This window comes from Scomber scombrus, chromosome 19, assembly GCF_963691925.1.
Source record: "Scomber scombrus chromosome 19, fScoSco1.1, whole genome shotgun sequence".
NCBI lineage: Eukaryota > Metazoa > Chordata > Actinopteri > Scombriformes > Scombridae > Scomber > Scomber scombrus.
Window position 1 is genome coordinate 3,220,332 of NC_084988.1, and position 26,237 is coordinate 3,246,568.

A 26,237-nucleotide genomic window follows, 5' to 3' on the forward strand; every position below is an offset into this window, starting at 1 on the left:
AATGTCATGCTCACAGTCAGAATTAATACTTTAAAACATTTTAGTGGTAGAAATGATTTACATGAAGGTTTTGACACATCTCCTCTTCTCCCAGCACAAATGAAATCTGTGAATTCTGAGACCTTGAACTATTTGGGCATTCATGAAAAAATAAATATACTTTACTGTATTTTATATCCTAACATGTGAGGACATTGGCTGTTAATCAAACAGTATTTCATTTTTAATGCACTCAAAAATAATCATTTATATCCCAAGTTTTGGTAGGTGACATATCTCCCTTTCTACCAATGGAAATTACATCTATGCATTCTTAATCTCTAATCCCTGCACTATCTGGGCAGTTATTAAAAAATGAACTTTACTGTATGCGTTTGCACATCATGACATTAGATGTCAATCAAACTGTATCTCTGCTTTTTAATACACTATAAAGTGTCAAAGGTCATTCAAAAAAATAAGCCAATTGCCTGTAAATTATTCTATGATTATAGGAGGAGGAGGAGGAGGAAGAGGAGGAGTGTGTTTGTGAGCTGCAGGAGTTCACCAGGAGTACGAGTGCTCGTCTCCAGACATAAGACCCTGAGAAACATCCACAACAAACCAAGACTATACTTTCAGGGATCATTTCTTTAGTTCTTGACTTGAGAAATGTGTTTCTACAAGAGTTTGGTCTCGCTGCCCACGATGAAGAGTTAAGATGTTTCCTTCAGAGCAGGAAACTGGTGGGAAGACTTTGTTTCTTCTCCACTGTTGAAGACTGTTCAGTGTTTCTGAATGAGACTCTGATGGAGGAATCATGATCTGAGTGGACTATCTAATATTTTCAATGTGTTTAACTTAAATGTGTCTGATGCATTTCCACAGAAGAAAATCAAATACCTTCTCACAAAGCTTCAAACAGCACTTTCTCCTTCATTGAAAAGAGAAACTTTCCATCCAATGTCCATCTCTCTGAGCATCAACAGGTCAAAGCAAGATAATCAGATACACATTGTAAATAGTGTAATCAGAATATAGTATTATGATGAGACAGGTTAGGATACAGCCTTCTAGCTTCATACCTTTTCAGTGATCACCACCTCTGCTCCTGGAGAGCTACTGCCCTGCATATTTTAGGTATCTCTCCACTCTAACACACCTGACTCTAATAATAAACTCATCATCAAGCAGCTGAAGCTTGTCATGGGCTTGATAAAGAGTTAAGTTTGTAGTGGACATCATGTTTCTGCAACTTTAATTAGTCACTGATGATGATGTGATGTGTATTGTTACTGGAGCACCAGAAGTATGTGAGCTTAAATCTTTGTCATAACACTGGTTGTTAAAGGGCAAGCTCCACACAACTGAGAACAATTGCTTAATATCTACGTAGATAGAGAACAGATATATCAGAGTAAATCTTAAACAGATCTGCACAAGCTCTAAGCATAATACAAAACATTTAGTTTTTGACTTTACACAAATGACAAAACCACTCAGATCATATTTCCTCAATCAGAGTCTCATTCAGAAACACTGAACAGTCTTCAACAGTGGAGAAGAAACAAAGTCTTCCCACCAGTTTCCTGCTCTGAAGGAAACATCTTAACTCTTCATCGTGGGCAGCGAGACCAAACTCTTTAGAAACACATTTCTCAAGTCAAGAACTAAAGAAATGATCCCTGAAAGTATAGTCTTGGTTTGTTGTGGATGTTTCTCAGGGTCTTATGTCTGGAGACGAGCACTCGTACTCCTGGTGAACTCCTGTAGCTCACACACACACTCCTCCTCCTCCTATAATCACAGTTTCATCAGAGTTGCTGAAACGTGATGTGAACTACATCGGAGGAGGAGGAGGAGTGTGTATGTGAGCTACAGGAGTTCACCAGGAGTATGAGTGCTCGTCTGCAGACATAAGACTCTGAGAAACATCCACAACAAACCAAGACTATACTTTCAGGGATCATTTCTTTAGTTCTTGACTTGAGAAATGTGTTTCTAAAGAGTTTGGTCTCGCTGCCCACGATGAAGAGTTAAGATGTTTCCTTCAGAGCAGGAAACTGGTGGGAAGACTTTGTTTCTTCTCCACTGTTGAAGACTGTTCAGTGTTTCTGAATGAGACTCTGATGGAGGAATCATGATCTGAGTGGTTTGTTTGTTGTTAAATGAGAAGGCTCTTCCTTTTAAAACAGGTGCTTAATGCTAAGTAACACATTTTAAATTTGGCAGGTCTTTGCAGCGAATCCACCTGTGGTCACTGAATCTATTTAACGAAAACCTGATAAAGGTTGTCTTGCTTTAACAAGTGTAGTAGAACTAATGAAAGTGAAGGCAAATTAAAATATGTATGGTCTGCACATGCTCAGAGAGGAGGTCTGATCAGACAGCGTACAATCACAGCTTCATCAGTGACACAGTAGAGTTGCAGAAACATGATGTGAACCACCAGCTTAATGTCATGCTCACAGTCAGAATTAATACTTTAAAACATTTTAGGAGTAGAAATGATTTACATGAAGGCTTTGACACATCTCCTTTTCTCCCAGCACAAATAACACCTGTGAATTCTGAGACCTTGAACTTTTTGGGCATTCATGAAAAAATAAATATACTTTACTGTATTTTATATCCTAACATGTGAGGACATTGGCTGTTAATCGAACAGTATTTCATTTTTAATGCACTCAAAAATAATCATTTATATCCCAAGTTTTGGTAGGTGACATATCTCCCTTTCTACCAATGCAAATTACATCTATGCATTCTTAATCTCTAATCCCTGCACTATCTGGGCAGTTATTAAAAAATGAACTTTACTGTATGCGTTTGCAAATCATGACATTAGATGACAATCAAACTGTATCTCTGCTTTGTAATACACTATAAAGTGTCAAAGGTCACTCCAAATAAATAAGCCAATTGCCTATAAATTATTCTATGATTATAGGAGGAGGAGGAGGAGGAAGAGGAGGAAGAGGAGGAGTGTGTTTGTGCGCTACAGGAGTTCACCAGGAGTACGAGTGCTCGTCTCCAGACATAAGACCCTGAGAAACATCCACAACAAACCAAGACTATACTTTCAGGGATCATTTCTTTAGTTCTTGACTTGAGAAATGTGTTTCTAAAGAGTTTGGTCTCGCTGCCCACGATGAAGAGTTAAGATGTTTCCTTCAGAGCAGGAAACTGGTGGGAAGACTCTGTTTCTTCTCCACTGTTGAAGACTGTTCAGTGTTTCTGAATGAGACTCTGATGGAGGAATCATGATCTGAGTGGACTATCTAATATTTTCAATGTGTTTAACTTAAATGTGTCTGATGTATTTCCACAGAAGAAAATCAAATACCTTCTCACAAAGCTTCAAACAGCACTTTCTCCTTCATTGAAAAGAGAAACTTTCCATCAAATGTCCATCTCTCTGAGCATCAACAGGTCAAAGCAAGATAATCAGATACACATTGTAAGTAGTGTAATCAGAATATAGTATTATGATGAGACAAGTTAGGATACAGCCTTCTAGCTTCATACCTTTTCAGTGATCACCACCTCTGCTCCTGGAGAGCTACTGCCCTGCATATTTTAGGTATCTCCCCGCTCTAACACACCTGACTCTAATAATAAACTCATCATCAAGCAGCTGAAGCTTGTCAAAGGCTTGATAACGAGTTAAGTTTGTAGTTGACATCATGTTTCTGCAACTTTAATTAGTCACTGATGATGATGTGATGTGTATTGTTACTAGAGCACCAGAAGTATGTGAGCTTAAATCTTTGTCATAACACTGGTTGTTAAAGGCAAAGCTCCACACAACTGAGAACAACTGCTTAATATCTACATAGATGGAGAACAGATTTATCAGAGTAAATCTTAAACAGGTCTGCACAAGCTCTAAGCATAATACAAAACATTTAGTTTTTGACTTTACACAAATGACAAAACCACTCAGATCATGATTCCTCCATCAGAGTCTCATTCAGAAACACTGAACAGTCTTCAACAGTGAAGAAGAAACAAAGTCTTCCCACCAGTTTCCTGCTCTGAAGGAAACATCTTAACTCTTCATCGTGGGCAGCGAGACCAAACTCTTTAGAAACACATTTCTCAAGTCAAGAACTAAAGAAATGATCCCTGAAAGTATAGTCTTGGTTTGATGTGGATGTTTCTCAGGGTCTTATGTCTGGAGACGAGCACTCGTACTCCTGGTGAACTCCTGCAGCTCACATACACACTCCTCCTCCTCTTCCTCCTCCTCCTCCTCCTCCTCCTCCTATAATCACAGTTTCATCAGAGTTGCTGAAACGTGATGTGAACTACATCGGAGGAGGAGGAGGAGGAGTGTGTTTGTGAGCTACAGGAGTTCACCAGGAGTACGAGTGCTCGTCTGCAGACATAAGACTCTGAGAAACATCCACAACAAACCAAGACTATACTTTCAGGGATCATTTCTTTAGTTCTTGACTTGAGAAATGTGTTTCTAAAGAGTTTGGTCTTGCTGCCCACGATGAAGAGTTAAGATGTTTCCTTCAGAGCAGGAAACTGGTGGGAAGACTTTGTTTCTTCTCCACTGTTGAAGACTGTTCAGTGTTTCTGAATGAGACTCTGATGGAGGAAACATGATCTGAGTGGACTGTCTAATCTCTTCAACGTGTTTAACTTAAATTTGTCTGATGTATTTCCACAGAAGAAACTTAAATACCTTCTCACAAAGCTTCAAACAGCCCTTTCCCCCTCATTGAAAAGCAAAACTTTGCATCCAATGTCCATCTCTCTGAGCATTGAAAGATCAAAGCATAATAACCAGATACACATTGTAAGTAGTGTAATCAGAATATAGTATTATGATGAGACTGGTTAGGACACAGCCTTCTAGCTTTATACCTTCTCACAGAAGCAAGGTTAAAAACAGTCTCTAAAACAGTGATCACCAACCCTGCTCCTGGAGAGCTACTGCCCTGCATATTGTAGGTATCTCCCCACTCTAACACACCTGACTCTAATAATAAACTCATCATCAAGCAGCTGAAGCTTGTCAAAGGCTTGATAAAGAGTTAAGTTTGTAGTTCACGTCATGTTTCTGCAACTTTAATTAGTCACTGATGATGCTGTGATGTGTATTGTTACTGGAGCACCATAAGTATGTGAGCTTAAATCTTTGTCATAACACTGGTCGTTCCCAGCAAAGCTCCACACAACTGAGAACAATTGCTTAATATCTACATAGATGGAAAACAGATTTATCAGAGTAAATCTTAAACAGGTCTGCACAAGCTCTAAGCATAAAACAATACATTTACTTCTTGACTTTACACAAATGACAAAACCACTCAGATCATGTTTCCTCCATCAGAGTCTCATTCAGAAACACTGAACAGTCTTCAACAGTGGAGAAGAAACAAAGTCTTCCCACCAGTTTCCTGCTCTGAAGGAAACATCTTAACTCTTCATCGTGGGCAGCGAGACCAAACTCTTTAGAAACACATTTCTCAAGTCAAGAACTATAGAAATGATCCCTGAAAGTATAGTCTTGGTTTGTTGTGGATGTTTCTCAGGGTCTTATGTCTGGAGATGAGCACTCGTACTCCTGGTGAACTCCTGTAACTCACAAACACACTACTACTCCTCTTCTTCCTCCTCATATAATCATAAAATAATTTGCTTTTCTTTTTCTTTTTTTGAATGACCTTTAACACTTTCTAGTGTATTAAAAAGTCGAGACACACTTTGACATCTGATGTCATGATGTACAAATGCATACAGCAAAGTACATTTTTAGTAACTGTTCAAGCAGTACAGGGATTAGAGTTCAGGAATGCATAGATATACTTAGCTTTAGCAGAAAGGGAGATATGTCACCTGCAAAAACTAAAATGCTTCAATATAGTAACTGTACAGGTGAAAGTAACAATGAGAGACGATGTAGTTTGGAGTGTGTTTGTGAGCTGCAGGAGTTCACCAGGAGTACGAGTGCTCATCTCCAGACATAAGACCCTGAGAAACATCCATAACAAACCAAGACTATACTTTCAGGGATCATTTCTTTAGTTCTTGACTTGAGAAATGTGTTTCTAAAGAGTTTGGTCTCGCTGCCCACGATGAAGAGTTAAGATGTTTCCTTCAGAGCAGGAAACTGGTGGGAAGACTTTGTTTCTTCTCCACTGTTGAAGACTGTTCAGTGTTTCTGAATGAGACTCTGATGGAGGAAACATGATCTGAGTGGTCTGTTGTATTGTTAAATAAGAAGAAAAAACAGTTATTTAATGCTAAGTAACGCATTTTAAATTTGGCAGAACTTTGTAGAGAATCCACCTGTGGTCACTGAATCTATTTAACGAGAACCTGATAAAGGTTGTCTTGCTTTAACAAGTGTAAAATAACCAACATGAGAGTGAAGGAAAATTTAAAACAAATGTATGTTCTGCACATGCTCAGAGAGGAGGTCTGATCAGACAGCGTACAATCACAGTTTAATCAGTGACACAGTAGAGTTGCAGAAACATGATGTGAACCACCAGCTTAATGTCATGCTCACAGTCAGAATTAATACTTTAAAACATTTTAGGGGTAGAAATGATTTACATGAAGGTTTTGACACATCTCCTCTTCTCCCAGCACAAATGAAATCTGTGAATTCTGAGACCTTGAACTTTTTGGGCATTCATGAAAAAATAAATATACTTTACTGTATTTTATATCCTAACATGTGAGGACATTGGCTGTTAATCGAACAGTATTTCATTTTTAATGCACTCAAAAATAATCATTTATATCCCAAGTTTTGGTAGGTGACATATCTCCCTTTCTACCAATGCAAATTACATCTATGCATTCTTAATCTCTAATCCCTGCACTATCTGGGCAGTTATTAAAAAATGAACTTTACTGTATGCGTTTGCAAATCATGATATTAGATGTCAATCAAACTGTATCTCTGCTTTTTAATACACTATAAAGTGTCAAAGGTCACTCCAAAAAAATAAGCCAATTGCCTATAAATTATTCTATGATTATAGGAGGAGGAGGAGGAAGAGGAGGAGGAGGAGGAGGAGGAGGAAGATGAGGAGGAGGATGAGGAGGAGGAAGAGGAGGAGTGTGTTTGTGCGCTACAGGAGTTCACCAGGAGTACGAGTGCTCGTCTCCAGACATAAGACCCTGAAAAACATCCACAACAAACCAAGACTATACTTTCAGGGATCATTTCTTTAGTTCTTGACTTGAGAAATGTGTTTCTAAAGAGTTTGGTCTCGCTGCCCACGATGAAGAGTTAAGATGTTTCCTTCAGAGCAGGAAACTGGTGGGAAGACTTTGTTTCTTCTCCACTGTTGAAGACTGTTCAGTGTTTCTGAATGAGACTCTGATGGAGGAAACATGATCTGAGTGGACTGTCTAATCTCTTCAACCTGTTTAACTTAAATGTGTCTGATGCATTGCCACAGAAGAAAATCAAATACCTTCTCACAAAGCTTCAAACAGCACTTTCCCCTTCATTGAAAAGCAAAACTTTGCATCCAATACCCATCTCTATGAGCATTGAAAGATCAAAGCAAGATAATCAGATACACATTGTAAGTAGTGTAATCAGAATATCGTATTATGATGAGACAGGTTAGGACACAGCCTTTTACCTTCATACCTTCTAAGTGATCACCACCTCTGCTCCTGGAGAGCTACTGCCCTGCATATTGTAGGTATCTCCTCACTCTAACACACCTGATTCTAATAATAAACTCATCATCAAGCAGCTGAAGCTTGTCATGGGCTTGATAAAGAGTTAAGTTTGTAGTGGACATCATGTTTCTGCAGCTTTAATTAGTCACTGATGATGCTGTGATGTGTATTGTTACTGGAGCACCAGAAGTATGTGAGCTTAAATCTTTGTCATAACACTGGTTGTTCCCAGCAAATCTCCACACAACTGAGAAGAATTGCTTAATATCTACGTAGATGGAGAACAGATTTATCAGAGTAAATCTTAAACAGGTCTGCACAAGCTCTAAGCATAATACAAGACATTTAGTTTTTGACTTTACACAAATGACAAAACCACTCAGATCATGATTCCTCCATCAGAGTCTCATTCAGAAACACTGAACAGTCTTCAACAGTGGAGAAGAAACAAAGTCTTCCCACCAGTTTCCTGCTCTGAAGGAAACATCTTAACTCTTCATCGTGGGCAGCGAGACCAAACTCTTTAGAAACACATTTCTCAAGTCAAGAACTAAACAAATGATCCCTGAAAGTATAGTCTTGGTTTGTTGTGGATGTTTCTCAGGGTCTTATGTCTGGAGACGAGGACTCGTACTCCTGGTGAACTCCTGTAGCTCACAAACACACTCCTCCTCCTCCTCCTCCTCCTCCTATAATCACAGTTTCATCAGAGTTGCTGAAACGTGATGTGAACTACATCGGAGGAGGAGGAGGAGTAAGATGATTGAGATGAGTTAAGATGTTTCCTTCAGAGCAGGAAACTGGTGGGAAGACTTTGTTTCTTCTCCACTGTTGAAGACTGTTCAGTGTTTCTGAATGAGACTCTGATGGAGGAAACATGATCTGAGTGGTCTGTTGTGTTGTTAAATGAGAAAGATCTTCCTTTTAAAACAGGTGTTTAATGCTCAGGAACACACTTTCAATTTGGCAGAGAATCCACTTGTAATCACCAAATCCATTTAACAAAGACCTGATGAAAGTAGTCTTGCTTTAACAAGTGTAACACAACTAACAAGAGTGTTTTAAATTAAATAATTTATAGTCTGCACATGCTCAGAAAGGAACCTGATCAGACAGTGTGAGGGGAAACACATGTGAGTGTTCAGGGTTGTGTAAAGTCGCCTTTTCCGTGAGAGGTCAAGAACAGCTGAGTTATGATTCTGAAGAAAACTTTAAAACTGGTGTTTGTAGATACTTTTACTGAGAATATTAATCACAAATATACTCGTTAAGTCTGAATTATGACTCAGAATCCTGTTGTGGCATATACCAAAGAAACTGAGAAGCTAATTGAAAGAGCACAACATGGCTGCAACAAACTCAGTATCACAAAACCTAATGTGTGTGCTTCTAATCTGAGCGTTCCCATGACGACAGTTGTAAACAAACATGGCGTCTGTGGAGGAATGTGACATAAAAATGCAGGACATGTGATGTGCAACCTGTGATTCCTTTCTGATGATTCATTTTTCATTCAGAGTGGAGTATGCATTAATCATTTCCAGAATGCAAAAAGCAATGATGCATGAAAAAAGAGGCCTGTGTGAAGTTGCTCAAATGACTCAGCTAAAAAAAACATAAAAAGACTAGAAAACTGCTTTTTTTTTTTAGAAACAACAACAGTGGAGAAAAAAAGTCTTCCCACCAGTTACTTGCTCTGAAGGAAACATCTCAACCCTGCAAAGCTGAGCCCAAGTTAAAATACATAAAGGAGCATTTAACAACTGTCTTAAAAGACAATTTTTTTCCTTATTTAACAACAAACAGACCACTCAGATCATATTTCCTCCATCAGAGTCTCATTCAGAAACACTGAACAGTCTTCAACAGTGGAGAAGAAACATAGTCTTCCCACCAGTTTCCTGATCTGAAGGAAACATCTTAACTCTTCATCGTGGGCAGCGAGACCAAACTCTTTAGAAACACATTTCTCAAGTCAAGAACTAAAGAAATGATCCCTGAAAGTATAGTCTTGGTTTGTTGTGGATGTTTCTCAGGGTCTTATGTCTGGAGACGAGCACTCATACTCCTGGTGAACTCCTGTAGCTCACAAACACACTCTTCCTCCATTGTCTGAGGACAATGACATTAGGAAATCTTTAATTAAACAACATGAACAACTGCTGATGAATTCATGCACAGACCTTTAAAACTCAGTTTGTTGTTTTAATTCTTGGAAAAAGTAAACCATTTTCACTGTAATGAATCCACAAAACACATCAACTTCCAACTAGAGAAATACTTTGCACAGTGAATAATAAGAATTGGTGCTGTTGCATTGATTGTGTGTAGAGCAGTTTGTGTCTTTTGTGTTTCTACTGTGTTGCTGCTGGAAGCTCTGGTCAGCCTACTGTACATAAGAAGTGATTCTGGGTACTTTTGATTATTTCAACACAAATGGGCGACTGTTTTGTACTTTTTATATGATTCAATTTGCACAAAGGGCTGAATCATTTACTGTATATCAAATTTTACACTTTCATCTTCACATAGAGACGATGGGCTGAATGCTACTTACAATGATTTGTAAAGATTTGTAATAAAAAGTTACAACTATCTAGTAAATGTTATTGAGGTTGACAAGCTCCTTGATTACCATACAGCAAATATGCACATTCTTATGTTGACATTTGATATATTTTAATACAAAAAAGATTAAAACATCATTACAATATTGCAGTTCTCTTCACATGTAGCATTTCTGGCTCAAATTTACATAACTTGACAATTCGCCCTCTGATCAGGCTTGATGGGAACTTGAGGCTGAAACAGGTGTCACAGCTAAAATGTTCATAGCTCCACGTTGTCAAACACAGTAGGATACATAAACAGTTTATAAGAAGAGAAAGGCTGAATGGATAAATGAGTGAATGTGCAGAGAAAATCAATCATTTTTGCAAAATCCCCTCTAGCTGCGACCTTAAAGGAACTGAAATATGAGATTTGATTGAAATGAGCTAAAAGAGAGTAAATAGACCCTTACTTCACTCTGATGGACAGTTTGGTGGATTAAAAGTCCCTGCGAGTCCCCAGTTCCTACTCCCAATAACACATGACTAGTTCATGACTCAGGCATTTGTAAGAATTTCAGTTTCTTCCAGTTTGTGTCTTCTGATCTGAGACTATAGACTCAAACTGAGGGGCAACACTGCCATGAAAAAAGGACACATTTTGCAAAAATAAGTCAAATTCCACTGCAAAAAAAAATGCTTGTGAGAAAACATCTTAATAGCAAACACACATTAAAAAAAACAACTGCTTTTTATTGGTTACATCTGCTGCCAGACTTCATCCAAACACAAAGTTTCACAATTGCCTTCTCTTCTCTCCCCCACTGGAAAGTTTTAATAAGTTCCACATCATTTAACGACAAGTTTTGCTTCCCAGAAACAAAAGCATGCATTCTTCACAAGTCTAATATATAACCTCCATGTTACAATGATTAGGTTTTTGCAGCTGATATCACATTTCAATAAATATGATAAATTTGACAGGCAACATAAGTGAAACCGCCTGTGAGAGTTCATCATTTTGCAACAACTTTAAAAGATGTCTGGATATTTTCTTTGTTTTTCTTATTGTCAACAAATCTTATGTTTGGAGCCAAACCAACAATGAACTGATCTACTAATAAGTATTGTGTGTGTATCTTATTCCTCTGTGCCATAGACCTCCACTGATGTCTGGAAGCTATTAAAACCATGTAAGTGAGCCTCACCGCTGCACTGGAGGCCATGTTTCTTCCCCACAAACATTATAATGACATTTGTTTGGATATGGCTCGAAGAACTGATAACAGCGTTCTTGTTTTCATTCTCTGGAGAGTAGTACCTTGTAAAGCAGTAAAGCTGCATATTTCAACCTCTTGACTTTGTACAACTTTGTCAATTTCTTGTGGATTTTAGCACAAAGTCAAGAGATTAAGTCATGAAGGAAAACAAGCTAGCGAAGCTCGGTAAACCTCCTGAGACAGAAAACACAATCGCTGATATTCAGTTTTGACCAAATTCTTCTTAATGAAGGAACATGTCACCCAGTGCAATGGCGTGGCTCCTTAACATGTTTTTAAGAAAGTTTGGACAACAACAGAGGAATAAGATATTTCAGGCTTTGGATAAACACACAATACTTGTTAGTAAATGAGTCCATTGATGGTTTGACTCTAAACATGAGATTTATAGGCAGAATCACTGGCTGTATAATCTGTGGCAAATACAGAAATTACACATCTATTACTCACAAAAACCTGTTAAAGTTGAGTCAAGATGTGATTGTGATCCTTACAATGCTCAAACATGCTTTAACCCTCCTATTGTCCTCGAGTCAAGTAAGGAAGGGAGGAAGGAAAGGAGGAAGGAAGGTAAGAAGGAAAGGTGGAAGGAAGGGAGGAAGAAGGAAGGAAATGAGGGAGGAAGGACGGGAGGGAGGAAGAAGCAAGGAAATGAGGGAGGAAGGAAGGGAGGAAAGGAAAGAAGGAAGGGAGAAAGGAAGGAAGGAAGGAAGGAAGGACGGAGGAAAGAAGGAAAGAAGGAAGGTAGGCCGGAGGGAGAAAGGAAAAGAGGAAGTGAGGAGGAAGGAAAGAAGGACAGAGGAAAGAAGGAAGGGAGGAAGATAGGGGGCAGGAAAGAAAGAGAGAAGGAGGAAGGAAGGAAGGAAGGAAGGAAGGAAGGAAGGAAGGAAGGAAGGAGGGAAGGAAGGAAGGAAGGAAAGAAGGAGGGAGGAAGCAAGGACAGAATGAAGGGAGGAAGGAAGGGAAGAAAGAAGGAACAGTCAAAACAGATGGGGTTATGAATCTCTTATGAAGGCACTAAATAGACCTTTCAAAACAGAAAATCACTGGCTATATAATCTGGGGCAAATACAGAAATGACACATCTATTACTCACAAAACCTGTTACATGTTAGAACCGTGGGAGCTAAATCAGTTTACTAATCAGAAATCTGTCAGGCCAAAGAATTACAAGTTAATTGTGTAAAAAAAGGAATGAACAGATGTTTTACAGTTTTATTATAACTTTATTGAAATGATAAAGCTGATTTTCTTACTGTCAACAAATCCCATGTAAAGGACCGAAACCAACAGTGTATTAGTCCGTCTCTACTCTATCCTTTCTCACTTCTCTGGGACCTTCAGCTGTTACAGCAGTTCATAAATATGTAGTTCAGTGTGTTTGAGTCATTTCCTCGAGCAGCTGGGCTCACAGATATAACACATTTGTTGGGGACTATTTGCAACAGTGGATTAATCACAGTTGTTGCTCTAGTGTTTCCGACAGACGGACGGTGTGTATTAGATGTGTTTTTAATAGTTTTAGGACAACAACTGAGTTACATGACACAGGGAAATAAGATATATCCGGCTTTGGATACACACACTTTTAATTGGTTGACAGTAACGACAAATATAGAATATCACCGGCCTTATCCGTCTAAAGTCAATGACATGTGTGAGCCAGGTTTACATGGTAATTAATTAGTTACAAACATAGACTTTATATAAAATGGACGTAACATCCGTGACGTCACCCATTGGTTTGTGGACTGCTGCTTGGAAGCAAACAGTTTCGGATCTGGGCAGCGCCATCTTGAAAATTTCCGATGCATGCCGGGTAAAAATAAAACATGGATTCTACTTATATGGTCATCAGGAGGAGCATGAGGCGCCCTCCTGAACCTGTGAACCAATCAACCTGTCAATCACGACGTAGCCACGCCCTAATGCATACCCTGCTTTATCGTCAAATATAAAATCAGGGAGGCCAAAATGTCCCAAATGAACATCATACTGCATTGAAGTTGGTGAATTCTCCATTGACTTGTATAGAGACGGAAGTCCTTTTGACACCAAAACGGTCGCCCCCTGGTGGCCTTTTGATAGAATGCAGTTTTAAGTTATTTCCGCGTTGGCATCATTTCAGAGGACCAGAACTCCCCGCCTGGTTACAAACAACATTTTGAAGATTAAATAGTAAATCTCATTTTGTGGAAAAACGCTGGAGTTGAATTTGAGGTTAGATGGCTGTGTTTGAGAAATGTCAAACCATCTTATTAAAACTGTGACTAACAACCTTTTCTGTGACTTCTCGACGCTGTTATTCTTCTGTCACGCAGCGATATGATGCACGTAGTCTGCCATGTTTTACTAGTTGTCAGGCAGCAGGAAGTTGAAGCAGCTGAACGGCAGATTGGACAGACAGTCTGTGTTGACGGTGACCTGCATGTCGTTAAATAAAACTTGTTTCTTGTCGCCGGCGGCAACGCCAGGTTTCTTCTTCAGCTCGGCTAGTCTCTGGAGGATCAGCCGGTGCTCGCTGCCCCTCAGCAGACCTCTAAAGGTCAGAACAGCAATCAGGTGCTTCTTGCTGCAGGTGGAAAAGAAGAAAAGATCAATTATACTCATGAATTTCAGACTTGCCACAACAATGTTTTGGGTTTTTTGCAAGTTATTGAGGAATATTTTTTCATATACAAGTTAGCTTGTCACTGATTATAGGAGGAGGAGGAGGAGGAGGAGGACGACGAGGAGGAGGAGGAGGAGGAAGAGGAGGAGGAGTGTTTGTGAGCTACAGGAGTTCACCAGGAGTACGAGTGCTCGTCTCCAGACATAAGACCCTGAGAAACATCCACAACAAACCAAGACTATACTTTCAGGGATCATTTCTTTAGTTCTTGACTTGAGAAATGTGTTTCTAAAGAGTTTGGTCTCGCTGCCCACGATGAAGAGTTAAGATGTTTCCTTCAGAGCAGGAAACTGGTGGGAAGACTTTGTTTCTTCTCCACTGTTGAAGACTGTTCAGTGTTTCTGAATGAGACTCTGATGGAGGAAATATGATCTGAGTGGTCTGTTGCATTGTTAAATGAGAACAAATGTCCTTTTAAAACAGGTGTTTAATGCTCAGGAACACACTTTAAATTTGGCAGAGCTTTGCAAAGAATCCAACTGTGGTCACCAAACAGGAACAGGAACCTGATGAAGGTTGTCTTGCTATAACAAGTGTAACAGCACTAACAAAAGAGGGAAGTAAAACTAAATAATTTATAGTCTGCATGGGCTCAGAAAGGAACCTGATCAAACAGCGTAAGTGGAAATATGTGTGAGTGTTCAGGGTTGTGTAAAGTGTGTCGTCCTTTTTCATGACAGGTCAGGAACATCTGAGTTATGATTCTGAAGAAAACTTTAAAACTGGTGTTTGTAGATACTTATACTGAGAATAATAATCACAAATATACTAATTTTAAGTCTGAATTATGACACACAATCCCATAGTGGCATATACCAAAGAAAAGTGAGAAGCGAGTTGAATGAGCACAAAATGTCTGCAACAAAATCAGTTTGACAAAAACTAATATGTGTGTTCTTTCTGAGAATAAGGGAAATACATGTTTATAAAGTCATACATAGAGAAGGTGTAAAGACTGATAGTTTTTTGACAAAACAAACCAACCACTCAGATCATGTTTCCTCCATCAGAGTCTCATTCAGAAACACTGAACAGTCTTCAACAGTGGAGAAGAAACAAAGTCTTCCCACCAGTTTCCTGCTCTGAAGGAAACATCTTAACTCTTCATCGTGGGCAGCAAGAACAAACTCTTTAGAAACACATTTCTCAAGTCAAGAACTAAAGAAATGATCCCTGAAAGTATAGTCTTGGTTTGTTGTGGATGTTTCTCAGGGTCTTATGTCTGGAGACGAGCACTCGTACTCCTGGTGAACTCCTGTAGCTCACAAACACACTACTACTACTCCTCCTCCTCCTCTTCCTCCTATAATCATAAAATAATTTGGTTTTCTTTATTCTTTTTTTTTGAATGACCTTTGACACTTTATAGTGTATTAAAAAGTGGAGACACACTTTGACATCTGATGTCATGATGTGCATATCAATGCATAGAGCAAAGTACATTTCTTAGTAACTGCTCAAACAGTACAGGGATTAGAGTTTAGGAATGCATAGATATAATTTGCTTCAGCAGAAAGGGAGATATGTCACCTGCAAAAACTAAAATGCTTCAATATAGTGACTGTACAGGTTCACATCACGTTTCAGCAACTCTACTGTGTCACTGATGATACTCTGATTATAGGAGGAGGAGGAGGAGGAGGTGGAGGAGGAGGAGGAAGAAGAGGAGGAAGAAGAGGAGGAAGAAGAGGAGGAGTAGTGTGTTTGCGAGCTACAGGAGTTCACCAGGAGTACGAGTGCTCGTCTCCAGACATAAGACCCTGAGAAACATCAACAACAAACCAAGACTATACTTTCAGGGATCATTTCTTTAGTTCTTGACTTGAGAAATGTGTTTCTAAAGAGTTTGGTCTCGCTGCCCACGATGAAGAGTTAAGATGTTTCCTTCAGAGCAGGAAACTGGTGGGAAGACTTTGTTTCTTCTCCACTGTTGAAGACCGTTCAGTGTTTCTGAATGAGACTCTGATGGAGGAAACGTGGTCTGCTAGTATTGTTAGAAATTATTTCCTTTTGAAACACTTGTTAAATGTTGACTAATGTATTCTAACATAGGCTCAGCTTTGCAGGGTTAAGATGTTTCCTTCAGAGCAAGAAACTGGTGGGAAGACTTTTTTTCTCCACTGTTGCAGTTTCTCAAAAATAAACAGTTGTCTAGTCTTTGTATGTTTTTTTTTTGCTGAGTCATTTGAGCAACTTCACACAGGCCTCTTTTTTCATGCATCATTGCTTTTTGCATTCTGGAAATTATTAATGCAAACTCCACTCTGAATGAAAGAAGAATCATCAGACAGGAATCACAGGTTGCACATCACATGTCCTGCATTTTTATGTCACATTCCTCCACAGACGCCATGTTTGTTTACAACTGTCGTCATGGGAACGCTCAGATTAGAAGCATTAACATTAGTTTTTGTCTAACTGCGATTGTTGCAGCCATGTTGTGCTCATTCAACTAGCTTCTCAGTTTCTTTGGTATGTGCCACAACAGGATTTTGAGTCATAATTCAGATTTAAGATTAGTATATTTGTGATTAATATTCTCAGTATAAGTATCTACAAACACCAGTTTTAAAGTTTTCTTCTGAATCATAACTCAGCTGTTCTTGACCTCTCATGGAAAAGGACGACACACGTTACACAACCCTGAACACTCACATGTGTTTCCTCTCACACTGTCTGATCAGGTTCCTTTCTGAGCATGTGCAGACTATAAATTATTTAATTTTCCTTCACTCTCTTGTTAGTTGTGTTACACTTGTTAAAGCAAGACTACTTTTATCAGGTCTTTGTTAAATGGATTTGGTGATTATAAGTGGATTCTCTGCCAAATTGAAAGTGTGTTCCTGAACATTAAACGCCTGTTTTAAAAGGATGACCCTCCTCATTTAACAACACAACAAACCACTCAGATCATGTTTCCTCCATCAGAGTCTCATTCAGAAACACTGAACAGTCTTCAACAGTGGAGAAGAAACAAACTCTTCCCACCAGTTTCCTGCTCTGAAGGAAACATCTTAACTCTTCATCGTGGGCAGCGAGACGAAACTCTTTAGAAACACGTTTCTCAAGTCAAGAACTAAAGAAATGATCCCTGAAAGTATAGTCTTGGTTTGTTGTGGATGTTTCTCAGGCTCTTATGTCTGGAGACGAGCACTCGTACTCCTGGTGAACTCCTGTAGCTCACAAACACACTCCTCCTCCTCCTCCTCCTCCTCCTCCTTCTACAACCAAGAAAATGTGCACGGTCATTAAATTAGTTAATGGGTTATATGAAATTTCTGAGTGGCGACATCCTCCCTGCCTTTTAACACAGTGAATCTGTTTCTGATGACACTGTGATTATATGAGGAGGAGGAGGAAGAGGAGGAGGAGGAAGAGTGTGTTTGTGAGCTGCAGGAGTTCACCAGGAGTACGAGTGCTCGTCTCCAGACATAAGACCCTGAGAAACATCCACAACAAACCAAGACTATACTTTCAGGGATCATTTCTTTAGTTCTTGACTTGAGAAATGTGTTTCTAAAGAGTTTGGTCTCGCTGCCCACGATGAAGAGTTAAGATGTTTCCTTCAGAGCAGGAAACTGGTGGGAAGACATTGTTTCTTCTCCACTGTTGAAGACTGTTCAGTGTTTCTGAATGAGACTCTGATGGAGGAAACATGATCTGAGTGGTTTGATTATGTAGTTGTCTAAAGAAATAGTCTAATCAAAGAGCGTAATTGCATCATGATAATCTAAAACGTCACACCTTTAACAGAATGTTAACTATGAAGTTCAGTTAACACTTTTGTTTGGACTTTATTTCTTCTTCACTGTTGAAGACTGTTCAGTGTTTCTGGGTGAATCTCTGATGGAGGAAACATGATCTGAGTGTTTTTATTACTTTAGCATCATTAAAAAATTGCTGTTGCCTATATTTAAAAAATCTTGCTGTATAAAATGAAGGAAGTATTTGAGCAATCTCTGCAGATTTCATTTATTCTCTCAGAAACTCAGAATCATGTTCACAGTGGATTGTTTTGTAGATAAAAACAAAGAAGCTCCGTTCACTTTAATTAATCTTAACTTCCTTTTTCTTTATTTCGGAGGATTAAACATTAACTGTGGAAGACAGTTGCTCAAAATACTATCAACTCACTGTTTGGTGTTGACATATTTAATTGCAGGTTATATTATTTTGTCCCCACTGTATTTGTGCACCTGAAACGAGATCACAACTTAATTGTATTTGATTATTAATGGTGTGAGGGTCAATCTTCAAATCTGACATTTTCAGTATCAGACTCACACAGAGCTGCTGTAAAAACACCTGAAACAACAAAGTTGAACCTGGATCATATTTTGCTGCCGTGTAACATTATTCATCCACTCACAGCAGTGACCAGTCCAATATGAATCATAGATATGGAGAGGGACTTATTGCTGTCCTGATAACTTTCCAGACTTGTAACATCCTGTCTTATGCAGAGTTTTGGCATCTGAGTAGCTTTTAAACTCATGTGTTGCTCAAACTGGACTTTCTGCTTTATATTTAATATTTTCATGCTGTAGATAACTGTAGCAAAATGCTCACACCAGAGCAGCTCTTTGTATTTTGATTTACACAGTTTTACTTTCATTTGAAGGAAGCCTGAAAGCAGAGAAGTCACTGTGATTGTAGGAGGAGGAGGAGGAGGAGGAGGAGGAGGAGGAGGAGGAGGAGGAGGAGGAGGAGGAGGAGGAGGAGGAGGAGTGTGATTGTGAGCTACAGGAGTTCACCAGGAGTACGAGTGCTCGTCTCCAGACATAAGACCCTGAGAAACATCCACAACAAACCAAGACTATACTTTCAGGGATCATTTCTTTAGTTCTTGACTTGAGAAATGTGTTTCTAAAGAGTTTGGTCTCGCTGCCCACGATGAAGAGTTAAGATGTTTCCTTCAGAGCAGGAAGCTGGTGGGAAGACTTTGTTTCTTCTCCACTGTTGAAGACTGTTCAGTGTTTCTGAATGAGACTCTGATGGAGGAAACATGATCTGAGTGGACTGTTTGTGTTGTTAAATAAGAACAAATTTCCTTTTAAAACAGCTGACTAATGTGTTTTAACTTAGGCTCAGCTTTGCAGGGTTAAGATCAGTGGTCTCCAACCCTGATCCTGGAGAGCTACTGCCCTGCATGTTTTAGGAATCTCCTCCCTCTAACACACCTGATTCTAATAATGAAGCAGGTGATGCTCGTCAAGGGGTTTGATAATGAGTTCAATATTATAATCAGGTGTGTTAGAGTGGGGAGATTCCTAAAACATGCAGGGCAGTAGCTCTCCAGGAGCAGGGTTGGAGACCAATGGTTAAGATGTTTCCTTCAGAGTAAGAAACTGGTGGGAAGACTTTTTTTCTCCACTGTTGCTGTTCCTTCAAAAAAGCAGCTCTCTAGTCTTTGTATGTTTTTTTTTTAGCTGAGTCATTTCAGCAACTTCACACAGGCCTCTTTTTTCATGCATCATAGCTTTCTGCATTCTGGAAATTATTAATGCAATCACAGGTTGCACATCACATGTCCTGCATTTTTATGTCACACTCCTCCACAGACGCCATGTTTGTTTACAACTGTCGTCATGGGAACGCTCAGATTAGAAGCCTCAGCTCATCACCACATTTATATCTGTTTGTTTGTTTTTCCTGTTGGATTGACCAATGCCCCTCACATGTCTGCAGCTTTTTAAATGCCTTTCTGCTCCGCTGAACACATGACTTCACAGCTGAGGCCAACATCATTTCTTGGGAAATGCAAAGGAAACATTTATGTATTTTAATCTGAGGCTCGACTGGAATGTCTTTGCATGATTTCCAGTTAAAAAGCTCCAGTATTTATCTTATATTGGCTTTTTATGTAGCCTCTGTCTCAAACAGGCCATTCTAGCTCCTGTCTTAGTGTCTGTATTTGAAGGTTAGCTTTTCGTTGTCCAGTTTATTATTGTAGTATTGCATTTGTAAGTGTCTGTCTTGTCGGTGGAAGTGGGCATGATTTTGGGCAGTCAGCTGTCAGAGAGAGAGGATGGGTAGAGCTGGTTCAGCAGGAGCAGCACCAGGTGAGTTGATTAACTCAGCTGTGGTGAGTTGACTAATTAACTTCTCCTTTGTCTCTGTAGTAGTGGCTGGACTGGGAGAGAGCTGCACGGGAGGACAGTGAGCAGAAAGAGCTGAAGAGCTGAAGAGCTTTAAGTTTAGAGTTTTTGTGGAGAGCTGTGTGCCTGAGCGAGGGAGCTGGGCCACTTTTTGGTTGTTAAATTAAAGGGTTAATTTAACTCTGGCTGTCTGTTGTCTCTGCTGAGGGAATCCACAGTGCCAGCAACTGGTGCCACAAGGTCTTTTGAACTCTTATCTCTGTAAAGAAAATCCCCATGAAAAGCCCACCCACGTCAGCTTCAGGAAACTGCTTGCCCTCCGCCGGCCTCAGAAGGCCACATACACAAACAACTGCAGTCGGGATTTTCCTTTTTGAAAAGGAAACTCCTCAAATACATCCGAGCTGAAATCTGACCCAAAATATGAGAGTGGTCAACACATGGAAAAACCTCAACAACAAGGTGATCAACAGTTTGCAAGGCACAAAAAAAACAACAACCAGCGTTCAGAGTAAGTTGAAGCTCTGACCTTTGACATGCAGGAAGCATTTCTACATACCTCAAGTTTTGGAGCTTTGACCATGATTATTATTAATTTGAGAAAAAAAATAACAGACAATCACAAAAAAAGCATGTTATGTCCATTCTAGTAAGTTAAGTTTATTGAGATTAAGGTTATTTTGGATTTAGCACCAAGTCAACATTAACTAACGGGGCATGAAGAGGTAAGAGGACATATTCTGCATATTTCTTGGTCTATATTTCAATCTGAAGCTCCACTGGAATATCTATGCATGAGTTCAAATCAAAAAGCATGTCATGTCCATTTTAGTAAGTTAAATTTATTGAGATTAAGTTTAAATTGTTTTGGTTTTAGCGTCTGAGGCCATCTTTGAAATTCCACACAGTGTAAATCTTGAGTACTTAAAAAGCCTGAAAGATAGATAGATAGATAACAACAGCACTGAGGGCAGAGTTTCCTCCTGATAGACATTTTGAGCTTTATGTAAACACTACAGCCAAATGTGATATCTGCTGTCTCGTGTGAGTAAATCAGCAACTAAATCAGCAACCTCTGTTCATCCTCATTTGCTGCTATTTCCTCATCACTTCCTCATTCTCCTCGTTACACGTTTAACCTCAGCTGGGTGTATTTAAGTTTAAAAAAAAGGGGTAATATCAGTTGACTTCTCTTCTCCTCCACCTTCGTCTACTATTTCCACAATCATAACATTTTTGATAAAAAAGGGGAAGCAGTGACAGCTGTTTTTTGACTTCTCAAATAGAAATTAAAAGTAAGAGTAAGTTGTGTTTAATGTCTTCACTCTGGGTTTTTTTTTTCTTTCAATAATGGTGTTTTGTGTTTGTGACATTTTAACACAGAAACACATCACGGTGTTCTCGCAACTGCGTCCATCTTCCTCTTTAACATACCTGCCTGATTTATTAGAAACAGCAGGGAATTCCCTCTCTTCATCAATCTGCACAACATTGGCCGGCAATGACGCTGAACTGCACATAAACTGAAAGATCAAATAAAACCCTGCCAGGTCTAACATCATTGTTAATGGAAGTAATTCCTGGGTAATTACTTTCTCTGCTGTTACCGTTATTCTCATTAGTGTGAAAGTCTGCCAGCTCAATAAAACCCCGACAAGACTACACAAAGGCTAATAGGAAGCATTAAAACAAAGTAGGCCGGTCAATAGCTTCAGCTTCTTGTTCAAACCTTTTTTTTAGATTGTTAAAGATTAAAAAAAGTATTCATAAATAGAGATAATAAACTGAGACACTCCGGATGTATTCTGTGTTTAAGCATCTTTTGCATCGTCTCCCAGCATCACGTTTTTTTCCCTTGCGGTGTGAAAGCAGCAATATTTACTCTCTATGTGTGAACGTCAGTGTGAATGTAGTAGTCTGTGTCTGTTAAAACCACATTTGCATAGTTGCAGTTATCATTTTGTATCCACTTCTTGAAATACATGGATGAGTTAAGCTCCCACACTGACAAATCTCTTATTGAACCGCGCATCTTTCTCTAAGGGAAACGTCTCTTGAGGGAAGGAAGTGTCCATAGTTACACACTCAGCTTTTTGACTGTTTTGAGTGCAACATCCGGTTACTTACAGCATAGTTCATTGCAAGTGGGTCATTGACAAATAAGAGTTGGCAAGATGAGCAATTCAACATTTTATTGGCTGTAAATCAGGTTTAACATTCAGAGAGATTTTAAACTGTTGAGTGAGAAATGCTGAAATACCTGAAGTCTGGGTAATGCTCCACTAAAGGCTGCAGGTGTTTTTTAATGTCCGCCTTGTTTTTCTGTCCGATGATGTCGCTCAGCTCGTCTCCTACATGGTGCAGCCAGTCTTGTTCCGACTTCTGCGTAAGAAAAGAAACATAAAAACAGACTGTGACTGTGTGTCTGCTGATTTTCACTTGATGAACTTTAATCTAAATTAGATTTAGTGCTGCTCATAGCTGTTAAACTCATTATTACAACTTATCCATTTTAGTTATATTGTCATCATGACTCAAACTTTATGATCATAACCTTAACCCTCCTGTTGTCCTCGAGTCAAGGAAGGAAGGGAGGAAGGAAGGAAGGAAGAAGGAAGGAAAGGAAGGATGGAAGGGAGGAAGAAGAAAGGAAAGGAGGGAGGAAGGCAGGGAGGAAAGGAAAAGAAAGGAAAGGAAAGGAAAGGAAAGGAAAGGAAAGAAGGATGGTAGGAGGGAGGGAGGAAAGAAGGAAGGAGGGAGGGAGGGAGAAAGGAAAAGAGGAAGGAAGGAAAGAAGGACAGAGGAAAGAAGGAAGGTAATGGGGAGGAAAGAAAGAGAAAGAGGGAGGAAGGAAAGAAGGAAGGAAGGAAGGAAGGAAGGAAGAAAGGAGGGAAGGAAAGAAGGAGGGAGGGAGAAAGGAAGGACAGAAGGAAGGAAGAAAGGGGGATGGAGGAAGGAAAGAAGCTAGGGAGGAAAGAGAGAGGAAGGAAAGAAGGAGAGAAGGAGGGAGGGAGGAAGGATAGACGGAAGGAAGGAAGGGAGGAAACTGAAACCGTCAAAACAGACGGGGTCAATTTGACCCGGGAGGACGACACAAAGGTTAATATCTTGCTAACATCAATTAAGAAATGTATGCTCATGCAACAGTCCAAGTTAATCATCCCTATAAATTAAGTTTATGTTTGTCCAGACTAAATCTGGGATAAAACTGTTCTTCTTGACCAATTATGTGACACATCTTTCAGGTTGCATCAATGGAAATATAGTCCAGGTCAGATCTGGATTAATTCTCCAGCAAGCTACTAACAGCTTCATCTACACCCCTAGCATATAAAACCAGAGGAATCAAACAAATATAAATAAATTGAAAGTCAGGGTCTAATTTGACCCATTTTCACATTTTACAGATACTTTTCTTTTCACCAGAAATTGGATGACTTATCCTCATGTGACCCAGAATATATGAAAAATTGGAAATATTTAAGTTTTTTTTAAGAATATTTTCCCCCACCCCCCCTTCAAACACAATTTTTTTAATTCACATTTCCTATAATACTTTGATTTCATTCTCATATTCTGTAATTGGGCCAATGTTGGGCCATTATATAGTGTGATTGCAAACATTTTTTTCCATCAACAAAAAACATAAAAAAACAAAAAATAAACTCACTCAGCTCTCCGAAAGCTTCATTAAGGATTGTATAGAGAGACTAATTATGAGGGGATAACTATGAAATGCCAGAATATGGACAGTGTGTAAGGGTTAAATGGTGTTACATTTGATTGCAATATTATCGGCTTTCCTTTAACTGATTTCTCTTTACAGGCCTGTGTCCCCATTGGTCACTTTTGGAAGGTAAAAGGTCCAGAAGTGCAGCAGGTGGAGTATAGTTTCTGCAAAAAGTCACTAAGTTTTATCATAAGTTTTGCCTCTGGGGTCATTTTTCACTCACTTTCAAATGATTATTTGTTTTTTGTTTGATTCTTGGGAGATTTTGTTCAATTCATTTAGAATCAAATTAAATCCCATAAAAGAAAAGTTTTATTCAATCGGACTAAAAACACATATTTTGGTTAAAAACATCCTAAAAGTCAAGTGATCTTGTTGTTTTTCACAGCTTAACACCAGATGCCTCAAGACAATTCATCATATTGTGAAATAGTTATCAGCTCCAAATACATTTTTCCTATCATGTGCAGGCCAAACAGAGACAATGCTTTTGGTGTCGACGGGGAAGTAAAGATGTTATCACCATGTTCTCAAACAGTTCAACGAGTTTATCCCACTGACGACGGATCTTGCCCGCCGCTTTCTCGTGTTTCCGGTTCTTGCACGAGTAGTTATTCTTCATCAGCTGTCCGATGTATTCTTTCACCACATAATAGTGCAGCTCCCTCGCGAACTTCTGTTGCCAAGAGAAACAAACACACACAGAAACAGAGCGTGAAGTGGCAGAACAACAGGATAAAAAAGAAAAAAAGAGGAAATAAAAGTCACACGACCGAGTCGCCTACAGATCATCTGAGCAATACCTTTACTACTTCCACCTATTCATTGTGTCGTTTGCCCTCTCGCTTCAGTGCTTTCTGTGGTTGCAGCATCCTGTCAAAAACAATGCCATCTAAACTATTCACAGGAAACTTCCAAGGAAATCACTAAAGAGGGCATTCAAAGCAATTACATATCACTGTGGAAGCTTGTATTTAGCTTTTTTTGGTGCTCATTAAATCACACCACTGCCAAGCATGATATTTACAGTTTAAACTGATTCGTTGGAGGTCCAAGTGCTATGAGATTTCTCTAATCAGGATGCATCAAGGGTAGAGGCTATCAGATCATAGCCAACACCTTTCCAAGTAACTAATCATGGTGAACACGTGATGGTATTTCCAGCCAGCAAAACAGTTTGGCTGGTAAGTTTGAAAAATACTCGGAAAGGATTGACAGAATTTTCCTGCTCGTCTCCACCTCTTCCTCCTCCTCCTCCTCTTCCTCCTTCCCTACCTGGACATGTGGAGGTCTCATGAGAGCACAGTGCTGGGAAAGCAGCTCTGTCCGCCTGTACAGCTGCTCAAAGTCTTCGTCGACGGTGAGCCACTTCCTCGTCATCATCCTCCTCAAGTACGGCTGGAAAACAACAACAACAGGTTCACAGTAAAAAAAAACGTAAAACACTTTAACTGATTATTAAAGGGGAGGTATCGTGCACATTTACATAACTATATATAATAATAATAATCTGGGGCTCTGTTGGAATATCTTTGCATGATTTTACAGTTTAAAAACTCTGCATACATATGTGGAGCATGTTTCAGACCAAAGAGTTCTCAGTTCATTATGAGCATTATAGCACTTTGTTTGTTTTTCCTGTTTGATTGACCAATGCATCTCACATGTCTGCGGTTTTTAAATGTCACTCTGCTCTACTTAACACATAACTTCATATGTGTAGGCGGCTGTGGCTCAGGAGGCAAAGCGGTTGTCTGCTAGCTGGAAGATCGGGGGGGTCGGTTCCCTGCTCCTGCCGTCCACAAGTTGATGTGTACCATGGGCAAGATACTTAACCCCGAATTGCTCACGATGGCTAGTTTAGCACATTGGCAAGGTGTGGTGTGAATGTGACAAGTAGTGTAAAAGAAAGGTCAAAAAGACTAGAAAAGTGCTACAGTATATAAGTCTATTTACATGTCATGGGGAAAAAATGACATATGCTGCACATTATATTTTAATCTGAGGCTCTACTGGAATATCTTTGCATGATTTCAAGTTTTAAAAAACCTACTTATTTATCTTATACTGGTCCTTTATGCAGCCCCTCTCCTGTCTTCGTGTTTATATTTGAAAATAAGAAAACAAGCTAGTCTTCTAGTTGTCCATCCTCTGATTTCATAACTATCATGATACATTCTTGCATTTTTAAGAAGGTTCCCGTTAGCTTCTGCTGATGCGGTTGCTACTTTTCCTGTTGCCATTAATATACACAAGACAATATCT

General features: G+C 39.3%; 1 protein-coding gene, 17 non-coding genes and 1 pseudogene across 18 annotated transcripts in view; 11 read left to right on the forward strand and 8 right to left on the reverse strand.

The window, feature by feature from the left end:
* The first annotated feature begins 605 nt into the window (after window positions 1-605).
* LOC134001511 (small nucleolar RNA U3) lies at window positions 606-813 on the forward strand. The gene has a single exon (XR_009927546.1). It is a non-coding gene; the product is annotated as a small nucleolar RNA U3 (small nucleolar RNA).
* A 660-nt stretch (window positions 814-1,473) lies between these two features.
* LOC134001517 (small nucleolar RNA U3) lies at window positions 1,474-1,680 on the reverse strand. The gene has a single exon (XR_009927552.1). It is a non-coding gene; the product is annotated as a small nucleolar RNA U3 (small nucleolar RNA).
* Window positions 1,681-1,926: 246 nt separating this feature from the next.
* Window positions 1,927-2,133, forward strand: LOC134001506 (small nucleolar RNA U3). Its single transcript, XR_009927541.1, has one exon. It is a non-coding gene; the product is annotated as a small nucleolar RNA U3 (small nucleolar RNA).
* A 916-nt stretch (window positions 2,134-3,049) lies between these two features.
* On the forward strand, window positions 3,050-3,256 carry LOC134001509 (small nucleolar RNA U3). Its single transcript, XR_009927544.1, has one exon. It is a non-coding gene; the product is annotated as a small nucleolar RNA U3 (small nucleolar RNA).
* Window positions 3,257-3,916: 660 nt separating this feature from the next.
* LOC134001505 (small nucleolar RNA U3) lies at window positions 3,917-4,123 on the reverse strand. The gene has a single exon (XR_009927540.1). It is a non-coding gene; the product is annotated as a small nucleolar RNA U3 (small nucleolar RNA).
* Window positions 4,124-4,399: 276 nt separating this feature from the next.
* On the forward strand, window positions 4,400-4,606 carry LOC134001499 (small nucleolar RNA U3). The gene has a single exon (XR_009927535.1). It is a non-coding gene; the product is annotated as a small nucleolar RNA U3 (small nucleolar RNA).
* Window positions 4,607-5,298: 692 nt separating this feature from the next.
* On the reverse strand, window positions 5,299-5,505 carry LOC134001430 (small nucleolar RNA U3). The gene has a single exon (XR_009927470.1). It is a non-coding gene; the product is annotated as a small nucleolar RNA U3 (small nucleolar RNA).
* Window positions 5,506-5,990: 485 nt separating this feature from the next.
* LOC134001487 (small nucleolar RNA U3) lies at window positions 5,991-6,197 on the forward strand. Its single transcript, XR_009927523.1, has one exon. It is a non-coding gene; the product is annotated as a small nucleolar RNA U3 (small nucleolar RNA).
* Window positions 6,198-7,151: 954 nt separating this feature from the next.
* On the forward strand, window positions 7,152-7,358 carry LOC134001495 (small nucleolar RNA U3). Its single transcript, XR_009927531.1, has one exon. It is a non-coding gene; the product is annotated as a small nucleolar RNA U3 (small nucleolar RNA).
* A 660-nt stretch (window positions 7,359-8,018) lies between these two features.
* On the reverse strand, window positions 8,019-8,225 carry LOC134001518 (small nucleolar RNA U3). The gene has a single exon (XR_009927553.1). It is a non-coding gene; the product is annotated as a small nucleolar RNA U3 (small nucleolar RNA).
* A 186-nt stretch (window positions 8,226-8,411) lies between these two features.
* Window positions 8,412-8,530, forward strand: LOC134001521 (small nucleolar RNA U3; annotated as a pseudogene).
* A 920-nt stretch (window positions 8,531-9,450) lies between these two features.
* On the reverse strand, window positions 9,451-9,657 carry LOC134001510 (small nucleolar RNA U3). Its single transcript, XR_009927545.1, has one exon. It is a non-coding gene; the product is annotated as a small nucleolar RNA U3 (small nucleolar RNA).
* A 4,058-nt stretch (window positions 9,658-13,715) lies between these two features.
* The window catches only part of exoc3l4 (exocyst complex component 3-like 4), a 34,516-nt gene continuing 21,994 nt past the window's right edge, over window positions 13,716-26,237 (reverse strand). Inside the window, exons 11-14 of the mRNA XM_062440033.1 lie at window positions 25,248-25,370; window positions 24,496-24,648; window positions 22,503-22,624; window positions 13,716-14,045 (exon numbers count right to left, since the gene is read on the reverse strand). Of these exons, the coding sequence (XP_062296017.1) occupies window positions 13,826-14,045; window positions 22,503-22,624; window positions 24,496-24,648; window positions 25,248-25,370 (618 nt within the window). The 3' untranslated portion in view covers window positions 13,716-13,825. The remainder of the gene's footprint in view (window positions 14,046-22,502; window positions 22,625-24,495; window positions 24,649-25,247; window positions 25,371-26,237) is intronic.
* LOC134001501 (small nucleolar RNA U3) lies at window positions 14,319-14,525 on the forward strand. Its single transcript, XR_009927537.1, has one exon. It is a non-coding gene; the product is annotated as a small nucleolar RNA U3 (small nucleolar RNA).
* Window positions 15,127-15,333, reverse strand: LOC134001493 (small nucleolar RNA U3). The gene has a single exon (XR_009927529.1). It is a non-coding gene; the product is annotated as a small nucleolar RNA U3 (small nucleolar RNA).
* LOC134001520 (small nucleolar RNA U3) lies at window positions 15,928-16,133 on the forward strand. Its single transcript, XR_009927555.1, has one exon. It is a non-coding gene; the product is annotated as a small nucleolar RNA U3 (small nucleolar RNA).
* Window positions 17,045-17,251, reverse strand: LOC134001497 (small nucleolar RNA U3). The gene has a single exon (XR_009927533.1). It is a non-coding gene; the product is annotated as a small nucleolar RNA U3 (small nucleolar RNA).
* Window positions 17,607-17,813, forward strand: LOC134001491 (small nucleolar RNA U3). Its single transcript, XR_009927527.1, has one exon. It is a non-coding gene; the product is annotated as a small nucleolar RNA U3 (small nucleolar RNA).
* On the forward strand, window positions 18,957-19,163 carry LOC134001526 (small nucleolar RNA U3). Its single transcript, XR_009927558.1, has one exon. It is a non-coding gene; the product is annotated as a small nucleolar RNA U3 (small nucleolar RNA).